At 57.3% G+C, this 12,598-nt stretch overlaps 1 protein-coding gene across 4 annotated transcripts; it reads left to right on the top strand.

Moving 5' to 3' along the window:
* The first annotated feature begins 472 nt into the window (after positions 1-472).
* On the top strand, positions 473-12,545 carry NEURL4 (neuralized E3 ubiquitin protein ligase 4). 4 transcript variants are annotated; one of them, XM_069481981.1, is made up of 29 exons: positions 473-777; positions 1,659-2,103; positions 2,325-2,390; positions 2,525-2,823; positions 2,995-3,106; positions 3,198-3,286; positions 3,852-3,924; positions 4,095-4,359; positions 4,604-4,785; positions 5,105-5,190; positions 5,315-5,477; positions 5,573-5,771; positions 5,863-5,939; positions 6,027-6,105; positions 6,456-6,625; positions 6,718-6,849; positions 7,263-7,408; positions 7,485-7,709; positions 7,807-7,905; positions 7,992-8,153; positions 8,336-8,500; positions 9,049-9,207; positions 9,540-9,719; positions 9,838-9,925; positions 10,020-10,127; positions 10,276-10,420; positions 10,601-10,713; positions 10,806-10,971; positions 11,841-12,545. In XM_069481981.1, exons 1-29 carry the CDS (start codon positions 496-498, stop codon positions 12,043-12,045), a joined length of 4,680 nt encoding a protein of 1,559 aa, XP_069338082.1. In that variant the 5' UTR covers positions 473-495; the 3' UTR covers positions 12,046-12,545. The 4 variants fall into 4 exon arrangements, with proteins under 4 accessions (XP_069338082.1, XP_069338081.1, XP_069338084.1 ...); XM_069481980.1 differs by having other exon boundaries at positions 6,456-6,631; XM_069481983.1 differs by lacking the exon at positions 2,325-2,390 and having other exon boundaries at positions 496-777; positions 11,841-12,509.
* The last annotated feature ends 53 nt before the right edge of the window (positions 12,546-12,598 follow it).

Genomic DNA, 12,598 nt, shown 5'->3' with positions numbered 1-12,598 from the left:
TTTTTCACTTATAAAGCTACCGCCTCTCTTCTCTGGGTACTCCAGACCTGGCTCATAGCGCTTTGAAGCCTATTTCTTAAAGGGAAGACACCCCCCCTTGACGTAAAGCGAGTACTCCCGGCGAGGGCGGGGTCGTGGGTGCCACTGTCGCAAAGCTGAAAGTGCTTGGGTTCCAGCCGCCCTCCGTCGTAAAGATGCCTGCGGCAGGCGTTTCTTCCTTCCACTGTCGCAAAAGCTCCCTGCGCAAGTCTTCACCTCTCTCGGAGCCACTCTGTCACTTCGCCGTGCCGTAAAGCAAGCCTCCCCGACCCCGTCGTCCTTCTGTTCCCACCGTAGTAGTCCTTAGTTTCCTAGCCCGGGCAGCTTCTTTGCCCGGCAGTGCCGTAAATCATATCTGGCCCCAGCCCCCGGTCGTATTCCCTCAGGGTGTCTGTCCATCGCGGTTGCCACGGTGCCGCCAAGCGCGGCTGTCGCGCGGCCCCCGTGTCAGCGGCGATGGCGGCGGGGTCGGGTGGGAGTGGGGGGTCTGGGGGAGGCCCTGGGCCGGGGCCGGGCGGGGGTGGGGGCCCCGGCGGGGGCGGCCCAGGACCCGGGTCCACCGGGGCTCTCGGCAGCGGCGGGGAGCTGCACCCGCGCACTGGGCGCTTGGTGAGCCTGTCGGCCTGTGGACGTACAGCGCGGCGGCAGCAGCCGGGCCAGGAGTTTAACCACGGGCTGGTGTTGAGCCGGGAACCCTTGCGCGATGGACGCGTCTTCACCGTTCGCATCGACCGCAAGGTGCAGAGCTGGGGCCGCGGAACCGAGATGTGGAGGGTGGTGGGAGGGGACCAGGAGGGAGACGGGGTAGGCCAGTCAGAGTAACGCACATCACGGGGTACCCAGGGGGAACCGACAGACTGTAAAGTACCAGGTGACGAGCGGGAAGTGAGGATGAAGCAGACACAGTCAGTCTGAGGAGACATGGAGAACTTGACTTTACTCAAGACCCAGAAGCTGGGAAGGGATATGGGGGCTCACCGATTAGAATGGCTGGGGAACAGACCTCCTGGAACAATTTCTTGGGCATGGAGGATGAAGAGATGTCAGAAATGTGATGGAAAGAGAACAGAGATACCAAGGAAAGAACAAACCACTGAAGGACAAACTCACAGGTAGAGCCAGGAAGACATGTGAAGAGAAATACTTAGGGCGAGGGAGGTGTGTGTAATTCGGTGAAGCGGCCAGGCTCTCAAAGAAAGATTTTGGGAGGAGCGTGAATCTGGGTGGAACTTGGGCCTAGAAGAGAATTAGACCCAGGGAAGAGTGTGATATACAGGAGCAAGAGATATGGGCAGAGGAAGCCTGTGAATTTGGGTGGTTGGAGAGCCATAGAGACCAGAGAAGTTAGAGAAGGCAAGAGGCTGGAACCAGGGAATTTAGCCTGCTTGGGCGGGAAAGGAGTGGTGTAGCAAACACTGAGTGTAGAGTAGAGTTGTTAGGGGAAAACGTGCCCAAATCATTACTGAGACGGAGTCCAGAAAATTACCGTAGATCTGCATCTCTGGATTAGCGTCCCAAGAGGGATAGAAAGCCGGTTAGCTGTCTGAGAAGTTGAGACACAGTGGCCTGTGGAATGTGAAGTGGCCCATCCTGAGCCTCTGTTCTCCACCCCATCCCAGGTCAACTCCTGGAGTGGCTCCATCGAGATTGGGGTGACGGCGCTGGACCCTAGTGTGTTGGACTTCCCAAGCAGTGCCACGGGGCTGAAGGGGGGCTCGTGGGTAGTGTCCGGCTGCTCGGTGCTGAAAGATGGACGCTCTGTGCTGGAGGAGTATGGTCAGGATTTGGACCAGCTTGGCGAAGGGGACCGTGTGGGCGTGGAACGTACAGTTGCTGGGGAGCTGCGGCTCTGGGTGAATGGGCGGGATTGTGGTGTGGCCGCCACAGGCCTGCCTGCTCGTGTCTGGGCCGTCGTGGACCTTTATGGCAAGTGCACCCAGATCACCGTGCTACCCCCTGAGCCAGGCTTCAGCCCCCCTACTCCCATCCCCACACCTCCCCTCGAGCCCTCGGCCCCCCCTGAAGACTCTGGCTTGGCTGAACAGGGGACCTCTGGGGATGAAGGTGAGAACACAGCTAGGGGAGTGGTGGAGGGGTGGGGCAGAGGGCATGGCTGACGGAATGGGGGAAATGCAGTGACAAGAGAGGCTGGGTGTGGGCAGGGCCATTCAGACCCCTGAGTCTGTTGAAGGGGAGAGCAGGGATAAGAGGATGGGGTCTCCTGGCTGTGGGCCCTGAAGCAGGGACTGAACCCTTACTCCCCTCCCATCCCACCTGGTTCCCAGCCTTCATGGTGTCCCAAGCGCAGGCCCGGCCGGAGACGTTTCCTAACAGCCTTGAGTCGCATAATGGTGAGGGCTTTGGGGAGGTCCTGGGAAGGGGAGTGGGAAATGAGGGAGGGACCTCAGGAGACGGGTAGGAAGAGAGGCACCAAATCTGAGGGCATAGAGCCTCATCCCTGCTTCCTTCCATTCTGCTGCTGTAGACTTTGCCAGCATGGAGCTGTCTGAGGTGGTGAGCAACGCCATCCTGTCTGCCTACAACGGGGGGCTCCTGAATGTGAACCTGAGCTCCCCACCGGGAGGGGATGGGCTGGCATCTAGTGGTGCTGCCACCTCACCCATCCTCACTTCCAATGACGCCCTACTCTTTCACGAGAAGTGTGGGACCCTCATCAAACTAAGCAACAATAATAAGACAGCTGAGCGCCGGCGGCCCCTGGATGAATTCAACAATGGGGTTGTCATGACCAACCGCCCACTTCGGGACAATGAAATGTTTGAGGTGTGCAAGATCCTGGGGTCCAGCTGGTGCCTCGCCCCTAGGAGCTAAAGATGGGGCTCAACTCTTGATGCTGGGAGGGTGGGCTTGGGGAATAACCAAGGGCTGAGGGTCCCTCCTTTGCATGCATTAATATGTTCCCTGCTCTTCCTTTCTGCTGCCACTTAACACCAGATCCGTATCGACAAGCTCGTAGATAAGTGGTCAGGCTCCATCGAGATTGGTGTCACCACTCATAACCCCAACAGTTTGGAGTACCCGGCCACCATGACCAACCTCCAGTCAGGTACCAGCCCTGGGTAGGGGTAGGGATGCAGGCTTGGGATTGCTGAGTGGAAGGAAGCCTGTTCCTAACCAGGGTGTCCACCTTCACTCAGGCACTATCATGATGAGTGGCTGTGGCATCCTGACCAACGGCAAGGGCACCCGACGGGAGTACTGTGAATTCAGTCTGGATGAGCTGCAGGTGAGGGTGAGGCTCAGCGCCTTAGGCCGCTCCCCAGGGCAGCCACAGGTACTCTGTGTCCCTGCCTGGGCACCACCAGTCATTGTCTCTAACCTAGAGCAAGCAAATCTCTATCTTTTCTGAGAAGGCAGGGTTTCCCAACAGTTAAGCGCTCAGATTTTGGAGTCAGATGGTTCAATTCCTCTTACTGTTTGGCTGTTTATGTTTATGGTGAACTGAAGCCAGATGCTTACCCTCTTTGGTTGCTTTTTTCTCCCCCTAATCTCTAAAATGAGCTTACTAGCAGTACCTGTTTTATAGACTTAGATTTAAGAAATCGATGCTTGTGAGATAGTTTAACTTAGTGCCTGACTTGCATTGAGCATTCAGGAAATGTAGAAGTTGTCATGCCTGGAAAACAGGGATCCAAGACCTGTCCTACCTGTCCTCCAGGGTGGTCTGAGACTTACATAAACACCTTTTAGAGTTGTTCCTTTGTGGAATGAGGTGGTGGGAAGGCCCCAGGACTGCTCTGGACCCTGGCTGTGGAAGATTCCAAACTGAGCTATCTTTCTGCTTTAAGTAGGAGGGTGACCACATTGGCCTCACGAGGAAGTCCAACTCTGCCCTGCACTTCTTCATTAATGGCATTGATCAGGGTAAGGGATGCTCAGAGAGGGCTGCTGGGCCAGGGCTCTCAGTGGGGGTGGGGACAGGGGACTCTACCTCATCCTTCTGCCCCTTTTTGGTGCTTGGTCTGCCTGTGTTTGACTCTTTTCCCCTCATTATCCCCATCCCACCGAAACCCCTGCACCTTCCACTGCCACAGGAGTGGCTACCCCTTTGACACCCCCAGTGGTGTATGGTGTGGTGGACTTGTACGGGATGGCAGTGAAGGTGACCATCGTTCACAACAACAACCACAGCGACCGTCTCCGCCGGAACAATGCCATCCTGCGGGCGCTGTCCCCAGAGGGCGCTCTCCGCCGTGCTGCTCCTGCTGCCCAGGCAGAACCTGAGCGCCTGCTCTTCCACCCTAACTGTGGGCAGAAGGCAGCCATCACCCACGAGGGACGCACTGCCCTGAGGCCCCAGTATGGCCCATGGGGTGGGGAGAAGCCTGCAGAAGGGGTTCTAATGGGATTGGGGGGGGAGGGCGGGAAAGCGGAGGCAAAGGGTGGTCTGGGGAGCCCTGGACAGAAAAGCTGGGCACCTCCTGGAGTTTGAGGTTTAGTTTGTTGGGTTGGGCAGTGGGTGTTGGTGGGCATTGCTGGGCTAAGCCTTGGCATACTCAGAGTGTGTACTAGGGATCTAAATCCCCGCTTTTTGTGCCCTTAGTGCCACCGATGACTTCAATCACGGCGTGGTACTGAGCAGCAGAGCCCTGCGGGATGGAGAGGTGTTCCAGGTGCGCATTGACAAGATGGTGGACAAATGGGCTGGTTCCATTGAGATTGGTGTCACCACCCATAACCCTGCCTACCTCCAGTTGCCTTCCACCATGACCAACTTGCGCTCTGGTGAGTTGCCAAGAAGGGCAAGGCCAGGACAGAGTTTTAGGGAGGACTGTCCCTGAATCCCTGGCACTTGTTCTCCAGCCCCTTTTTCACTTGTCACACTTGTGATGACTCATTCAGTGGCTGGGGAGTGCCATGTGGGTAGTGCTTGTGGCTGGCTTGGGAACTGCAGAGTTTTCTTATCCTGCTCAGGGAAGAAAGCCGGCTGTCAAAGAAAAGGCAAGGTGGGCTATGGGCTCGGGGGAGTAATGTGGGGACCGTATATAAAGGAGAGGAGCCCTGCATTCCCCCTCATGCCCTCTGCCACTCCTTGTCCCCCTAGGGACCTGGATGATGACTGGGAATGGGGTGATGCACAACGGGACAACCATCCTAGATGAATATGGGCACAACCTGGACCGCCTCAAGGTGGGAGAGTGGCTGTACCTCCTGCTCACAGCAGTAGGGGAGGCGGGCGAGGTGGGGCTGATGGAGGACCAACCCAGGCAGGAACTCTGCCTGACTCCTCACTCCAGCCCCGCCTTCTTCCAAGGCAGGGGACACGGTAGGTGTGGTGCGGCGGGAGGACGGAACTCTCCACTTCTTTGTCAATGGAATGACGCAGGGCCCTGCTGCCTGGAATGTGCCCCCGGGTGTCTATGCTGTTGTGGATCTCTACGGCCAGGCGGCCCAGGCCACCATTGTGGATGACGTGGGTGAGGGCCGGGCTGGGCTGTGGCAGGGGGGTTAGGGTGGCCTTGGGAGGCCTTAGAAACACCTGGAGACCTAATGGGTGGTGTCTCTCTTGCAGAGGTGCCTCCAGTCCCTGAACCACTCCCAGAGGGGAACAACCAAGTGTCTCCAAGCTCCCCTTCTTCAGGGGCTGGGGGCTCCGACCTGCGCTTCCACCAGCTGCATGGCAGTAATGCAGTCATCACTAATGGGGGCCGCACTGCACTTCGCCACAACTGCCGCAGCGAGTTCAATGACGCCATTGTCATCTCCAACCGGTCAGTCTCTGGACTTTCATGTCCCCACTTTATAACTGCCCAGCCTCAGCCACCCAAGTAGAGCCTCCCTGATCACCACTTTTCTTGGCAGGGCCCTGCGGGATGGAGAGCTGTTTGAAATTGTCATTCAGAAGATGGTGGACCGCTGGTCAGGCTCAATTGAGGCTGGTGAGGGGGCATCTGTGTGTGTGTTGGGGGGTATGGGATGCCTGTGGCCTAGGGGGTTAGCTCTGACTTACCCCTGCCTCCTCCCAGGAGTGACTGCTATTCGGCCTGAAGACCTGGAATTCCCCAACACTATGACAGACATTGACTATGATACATGGATGCTGAGGTTGGGCTACCTGCTTTTGGGGCCACCTTGGCAGGATTGGGTGGAGCTGGGTGGCATCAGGGAAGCAGGGTTTGGGCTTGGGATGGCCATGGGTGGTGGCAGACTAAGGGGATCTGGCTGCCTCATTTCAATTATGGAAAGCCACACTCAGCCCTGCAAAGGCTTAATCTCCTTCCTCTTAGAGTAGTTCCTGCTTTTCCTTGGGGGGATCCCAAGGACAAAGGAGATAGGATTGGGCCTCAGACCTAGATCAAGACCCCAGTCCAAGTCACTGAAGGTTCTTACAGGGCAGGGGCTAGTGTGACATATGAAGCTGGGAAGCTGATCCACCTCTTCTCCCATCCCCTCAGTGGCACAGCCATCATGCAAGATGGTAACACGATGCGCAACAACTATGGGTGTGACCTGGACGCACTGGGTACAGGTGCACGAATTGGCATGATGCGAACTGCCAAGGGTGATCTGCACTACTTCATCAATGGCCAGGACCAAGGCGCCGCCTGCTCAGGCTTGCCTCCGGGTAAAGGTGACTACTCTGTGGCTTGCAACCTGCCGCCCTCAGCTTAGGCCATCCACGCTGCCAGCTTTCTGACTCCTTCCTTTCCTACCCAGAGGTGTATGCAGTAGTGGATCTCTATGGCCAGTGCGTCCAAGTGTCCATCACCAGTGCCACTGGCCCCATGGACAACAGCCTGGCGACCAGCAACACTGCCACTGAGAAGTCATTCCCCCTGCACTCCCCAGGTGTGACATCAGAGAGGGAAAGTGGGCTCTGCTTGTCTGATGTAGGCTGAGGGGTACAGCTTCCAGGTCAGGGAAGCCATTCAAAGATGGCTGGCTGGGTAGCTGTAGGCTACAGGGAGGGAACAGCCCACGGTGGCAAGCAGTAAACCTGGGGGGTGGGGGAGGTTACACCTGCCACACAGAGCCTGGACACTTCTCTGCCACCAAGGGGCCAGGATGCCATAAGCTGGGCATACCAGGTTTGGGAATGAATCTTGGTGCTGTGGTGAAAAGAGATGTCAGGAGGCCCTGAGGAGTAATGGCAGATGGGCCCTTTGTGTCTACTTCAGTTTTATTTGAAAACCTTGCTTTGTGTCCTATCTGAAGCCTGCTGCTCCAATCCTAGCCCTTCCTCTGGTGCCGTCTTTCCACAGTGGCTGGCGTGGCTCACCGATTCCATAGTACTTGTGGCAAAAATGTCACTCTGGAGGAGGATGGCACAAGGGCAGTACGTGCGGCTGGCTATGCTCATGGCCTTGTTTTCAGCACCAAGGAGCTCAAGGCTGAGGAAGTCTTTGAGGTGGGTTATTGAGATGTGACAGAGGGGGTTGCCAGGCCCATCACCACAGGGCCAGCTACTGTTTTCTCTCTCACAGGTGAAAGTGGAGGAGCTGGATGAGAAGTGGGCAGGTTCCCTCCGGCTGGGGCTGACTACACTAGTGCCAGGGGAGATGGGCCCTGGAGCAGGCAGTGGCCTGGGGCTGCCTCCCTCCCTGCCAGAGCTCCGGACTAAGACCACTTGGATGGTGTCCAACTGTGAAGTGAGGCGTGATGGGCAGCTCCAGAGGATGAACTATGGCCGGAACCTAGAGAGGCTGGGGGTGAAGCAGCTGGCTCCAGGGACAGGGAAGGGGTTGGGAGTAGAGGTGGCAGGGAGAGGTGGGCTGACCATCTGTCCTTGTCCCACCTTGGTCCTAGGTGGGGAGCCGTGTGGGCATTCGTCGGGGGGCAGATGACACAATGCACATCCTGGTAGATGGAGAGGATATGGGGCCTGCAGCCACTGGCGTTGCCAAGGTAGACCTAAGTGCTTCCTTGGGTTCTGGGAGTGGGGTTGAGGTCTTTTGCTGATCCCTGACTTCCTGGGTCTTGTGTGCCTGCAGAATGTGTGGGCTGTGTTGGATCTCTACGGGCCAGTACGCAGTGTGTCTATTGTCAGTTCCACAAGGCTGGAGGAGCCAGAAGGCACCCATCCTCCTTCCCCCAGCTCGGACACTGGCAGTGAGGGCGAGGAGGAAGATGAGGGCGAGGAGCATGGCCTGGAAGTAAGAGGCTGCAGCAGGGCCTGCCATGCACACGGATGGGCAATTGGTGGGCCACCGGGTGCCAGGCCTGTTTTGGGTTCTCTAATTGTCCAGTGGAGGCACAAGCTCTGTGTAAACCCCACTGGGGTGGGGTGGGCCTGGCATTGGCAACCCATGCAGCTCAACCTCTTCCTCCACAGCAGGGCCAGAATCAGGTGGGTATTATGCCCACAGCCCTTGAGTTCCTGGAGAACCACGGGAAGAATATCCTCTTGTCCAATGGGAACCGTACGGCCACTCGGGTGGCCAGCTACAATCAAGGCATTGTTGTCATCAGCCAGCCCCTGGTGCCCCAGCTGCTGGTCCAGGTGGGCTCTGCCTCCTTAGCCCCAGCTCCTCTCGCTCCAGGGTGGCCCAGAGCCAACCCTCTTGGAGAAAGGCTTTTTCAGGTGGAGAAAAAAGGCAGGAACCCACCTGGATGAGCTTCCTCGGCTTTTGTTTGTACCCTGTAATGGGGGTTGTAAATCAGTTACCATAAAGTCCCCACCTGGTGACAGGTGAGGGCAGCCGTAGGGAGGAGCTGGAGGAGTCCCAGGGAGATGCCTGATCCTGTACGTGGGAACAGGGGGTGCTTTCCAGAGGAGGGGGACTTTCTGTTGCAAACTGAAACATGTCAAAGTTGGGCAGGGGAAGGAAGCCCCCCCTAGGGACCAGAATTCTTATGGAGGCAACAGTAAGATCAGGCTCAGAAAGGGAAGGAAACAACTGAATTTGCAGTTTTTATTCCTTCCAAGCATCAGAAAGGACAGCATTTCAAGCCACACTCTGGGAGATGCCACGTTCCCTGCCTGGCTGGGGTGAGGAGCCTGGCTCTTCCCAGGAGGCCATGATTGTGGAGTAATTTCTTCTCCCTTAGGTGCGAATAGACTTCCTGAACCGACAGTGGACATCTTCCCTTGTCCTGGGAGTTATCACCTGCCCGCCCGAGAGGCTCAACTTCCCTGCCTCTGCCTGTGCCCTCAAACGGGCAGCCTGGCTGCTGCGGGGCCACGGGGTCTTCCACAACGGTCTCAAGGTGAGCAGGGAGCCGGAGAGAAGGGGAGGGCCAGGCCTTTGAGTAGGGAGGGGCTGGCCAAAAGGGGGACAGTAGTGGGCAGGTCAGGGTGTGAGTGCCATGCCCTGGTTGGCCTCAGGCTTGCAGTTGCCTCCTGTGTCCCTGCCACTGAGAATGTTACAGTCGGGAGAAAGGGAAGAGGGTTTAAGGTAATTGAAATGGGAGGAGGGCCTAGGCAGTAGGCCCTCCTGGAAGCAAAGCCCAGCGACTGGCAACCTGCAGCAGAGTAAAGGGTGGGATAGCTGCTGTGGTGGGAGACCGGCCTCTGGAAGACAGTAGGTCTCTCTTCTTAGATCTGTGAGAAGTTTGGGCCAAATCTGGACACGTGTCCTGAAGGCACCATCCTGGGACTGCGGCTGGACAGCTCTGGGGGGCTGCATCTCCACGTCAATGGGGTGGACCAGGGGGTGGCTGTTCCAGATGTGCCCCAGCCCTGCCATGCACTCGTGGACCTCTATGGGCAGTGTGAGCAGGTTAGTGGCAATGGGGGCGGGAAGGAGAGGGTGCCTGGGAGACAGGGCTATCTAGTAAGGAGATCAGCAGGCCCTAGGGGCTGACCAAGCTCCGGCTGACCACCCCTCTCTCCTGCAGGTGACAATCGTGAGCCCTGAACCAGGGGCTGCCAGTGGAAAGAGTGCTGGAACCCAAGGGGACATGGAGAAAGCAGACATGGTGGATGGTGCGCCAGCCCAAAGGGACCAGGCTCCTGCTCCCACCCCTGCTCCCATACTTCTAGCTCAGCTCCTGTGACCTGTACCCCTCTGCCCCCTTAGGTATCAAGGAGAGTGTGTGCTGGGGTCCACCGCCTGCTGCTAGCCCTCTAAAGAGCTGCGAGTACCATGCCCTTTGCTCCCGTTTCCAAGAACTGCTGCTGCTTCCTGGTGAGTCCCAGTCCCCTAGAACCCTCCTCATTCCCAGGGCCAGGTCAGGGCCATGCTCAGAGCCCTGGAGACCAGCTGGAGTGCAGCGGCGCGGTGGAGACCCAGGGCGGGAGCCATAGCACCAAGCCTGCTACTCACTCTCCCATAGAGGATTATTTCATGCCTCCACCGAAGCGTAGCTTGTGCTACTGTGAGTCTTGCCGGAAGCTGCGAGGAGACGAGGCCCATAGGCGCCGAGGGGAGCCTCCCCGGGAATATGCCTTGCCCTTTGGCTGGTGCAGGTTTAACCTCAGGTACGTATGGGCAGGGGTCATGCATTTCCCCTGCTGATCTTTGTTCCCTCGTGAAAGCAGGGGCTGCAGGGAGGGGTCCCAAGAAGGTACATGGAAGAAGTGAGAGAATTTCTTGTCGAGGGTATGCTCTTGGGGAGCCAGGGACCTCTGTCCTATCTGCCCTATCTGTCCGCCTCCTAGGGTGAATCCCCGCCTGGAGGCAGGGACACTAACCAAGAAGTGGCACATGGCGTATCATGGGAGTAATGTGGCAGCCGTACGGAGGGTGCTAGACCGAGGGGAGCTGGGAGCAGGTACTGTGGAGCGGGCAAAGGCAGGGTAGGCCCCCCTGCTGGGGGCCACTGGGAGGAATAAAAAGGCTGTCCTGACCCAGTTCTCCTCCCAGGCACTGCCTCCATCCTGAGCTGCCGGCCATTGAAGGGAGAGCCTGGGGTAGGGTTTGAGGAGCCTGGTGAGAACTGTGCACCTCCTCGGGAAGAGCAGCCCCCACCTGTGCTGCTCTCCCCCTCTCTTCAATATGCTGGGGCCGAGACCCTGGCCTCCAAAGTGCAGTGAGTACATGGGAGGGGTGGGGAGAGATCTCCAGAGGCTCAGACCAAGAGAAGGCCCCAAGGCCAGCCACTGGGGTCTTTGTGATTTGCCCTCCTCTCTTCTCACCCTGTCGTGCCAGTTGCTCAGTCTCCACCTCAGCCCTTTCTTCACTTATTCATTGAACAAATACCACTTATATGCTATCTTGGTGGGCAAAAGAAGGAACCTAGCTCCTGTGAAACTTACACCTTGTCTCTCTATGGTGTTTACACATAAGTATTAGCTGGGCATGGTGGCTCACACTTGTAATCCTAACACCCTGGGAGGCCGAGGCAGGATCACTTGAGGTCAGGAGTTCGAGACTGGCCTGAGCAAAGAGCAAGACCCCGTCTCTACTAAAAATAGAACAAATTAGCCAGGCGTGCGAGCCTGTAGTCCCAGCTACTTGGGAGGCTGAGGCAGGGGGATCGCTTGAGCCCAGGAGTTTGAGGTTGCTGTGAGCTAGGCTGACGCACAGCACTCTAGCCTGGGCGACAGAGCAAGACTGTCTCAAAAAGAAAAGCGTAGGTACTATGGAAACAAAGAAAAGGGAGATTGGGGTGAAAGAGAAGTGCATTGGAGCAGGCATATTAAATAGGTAGTCGGGGTAGGTAGGCATCATAAGAAGGTGAGATTTGAGGAAAGGCTTGAAGGAAGCAAGTAAAGGATGTAGATGAGCAGGCTTTGGGAGGAAGAGCATTTCAGCAGAACAGCCAGAGCTAAGTTCCTATAGGGTGGGGAAGTATGTCCTAGGAACGGCAAGGCCTGTGTGGTTGGAACAGAGTTAGCAAAGGGGAAGAGCTGATGGGCCAGAGGCCTCACTCCCGTATTTCTGCTTCTTGTCTTACAGATTCCGGGACCCCAAATACCAGCGGACGCACCAGGCTCAGGTGGCGTTCCAAGTGTGCGTGCGCCCTGGCTCCTACACCCCTGGGCCCCCTTCTGCTGCCCTTGGAGAACCTCCTGACCCTCACTTCAGTCCAGCCGAACTTGAATGGGTCACTAAGGAGAAGGGGGCCACACTCCTCTATGCCCTGCTGGTACGGGTGGAATGAGGGGTGAGACACCACTACTACAAGCACAGTTGGGCTTTAGGCTCATGGACTCTGAGTGACGACTGCCTCCACCTCATTCCAGTAACTCATGGCATGCACAGGTGCTCGTCTTGGCAGATGCGCAGGAGCACATAGCAGGCTCTCAGATTTAGGTGGGAAGTGGCACATCTCCACGTCCAGGGACCCAGAACACTCCCTCTGATAGGAGGGAGCTTGGGGGAGCCCAGCTCTGGGCCCTGGGTGCCCCTCTTCATGCACTGATTTGGGGAACACGACTCCCTGTTACTCCCCTCCCCTTTATCACTTAATTTATTTCCGTTTTTGTTTCTGGTTACTGTGAATCCCAGAGGAGTCTCCCCCTGTGCCCACATGAAGCTGCTTTTTCCGGGGGCCGTCGGGCGGGAGTGGGGAAGGGCGGGCGCAAGGAAGATGGGGCCCCTCTGTACAGTTGTTACTGACTCTGATTTCTAAGGAGCCAATAAACGCTGTCTCAGAGCATCCGCCTCGGTGTGTCTCGCGCGCCCCTCCCAGAGCCCGCCGTCCCCTGGGCCGT

This window comes from Eulemur rufifrons, chromosome 9 (genome assembly GCF_041146395.1).
Source record: "Eulemur rufifrons isolate Redbay chromosome 9, OSU_ERuf_1, whole genome shotgun sequence".
Lineage (NCBI taxonomy): Eukaryota > Metazoa > Chordata > Mammalia > Primates > Lemuridae > Eulemur > Eulemur rufifrons.
The sequence above is the reverse complement of the archived record's forward strand: the minus strand, read 5'-3'. Positions and strand labels throughout refer to the sequence as shown.

What these genes read in the sequence shown, in the direction of transcription:
- NEURL4 (XM_069481980.1), top strand. Translation starts at nt 496, where the DNA reads ATGGCGGCGGGGTCGGGTGGGAGTGGGGGGTCTGGGGGAGGCCCTGGG. An exon ending in CATGACCAACCTCCAGTCAG is followed by an intron (nt 3,107 to 3,197) that starts GTACCAGCCCTG and finishes ACCTTCACTCAG; the next exon opens with GCACTATCATGATGAGTGGC. An exon ending in GAAAGCAGACATGGTGGATG is followed by an intron (nt 9,926 to 10,019) that starts GTGCGCCAGCCC and finishes CTGCCCCCTTAG; the next exon opens with GTATCAAGGAGAGTGTGTGC.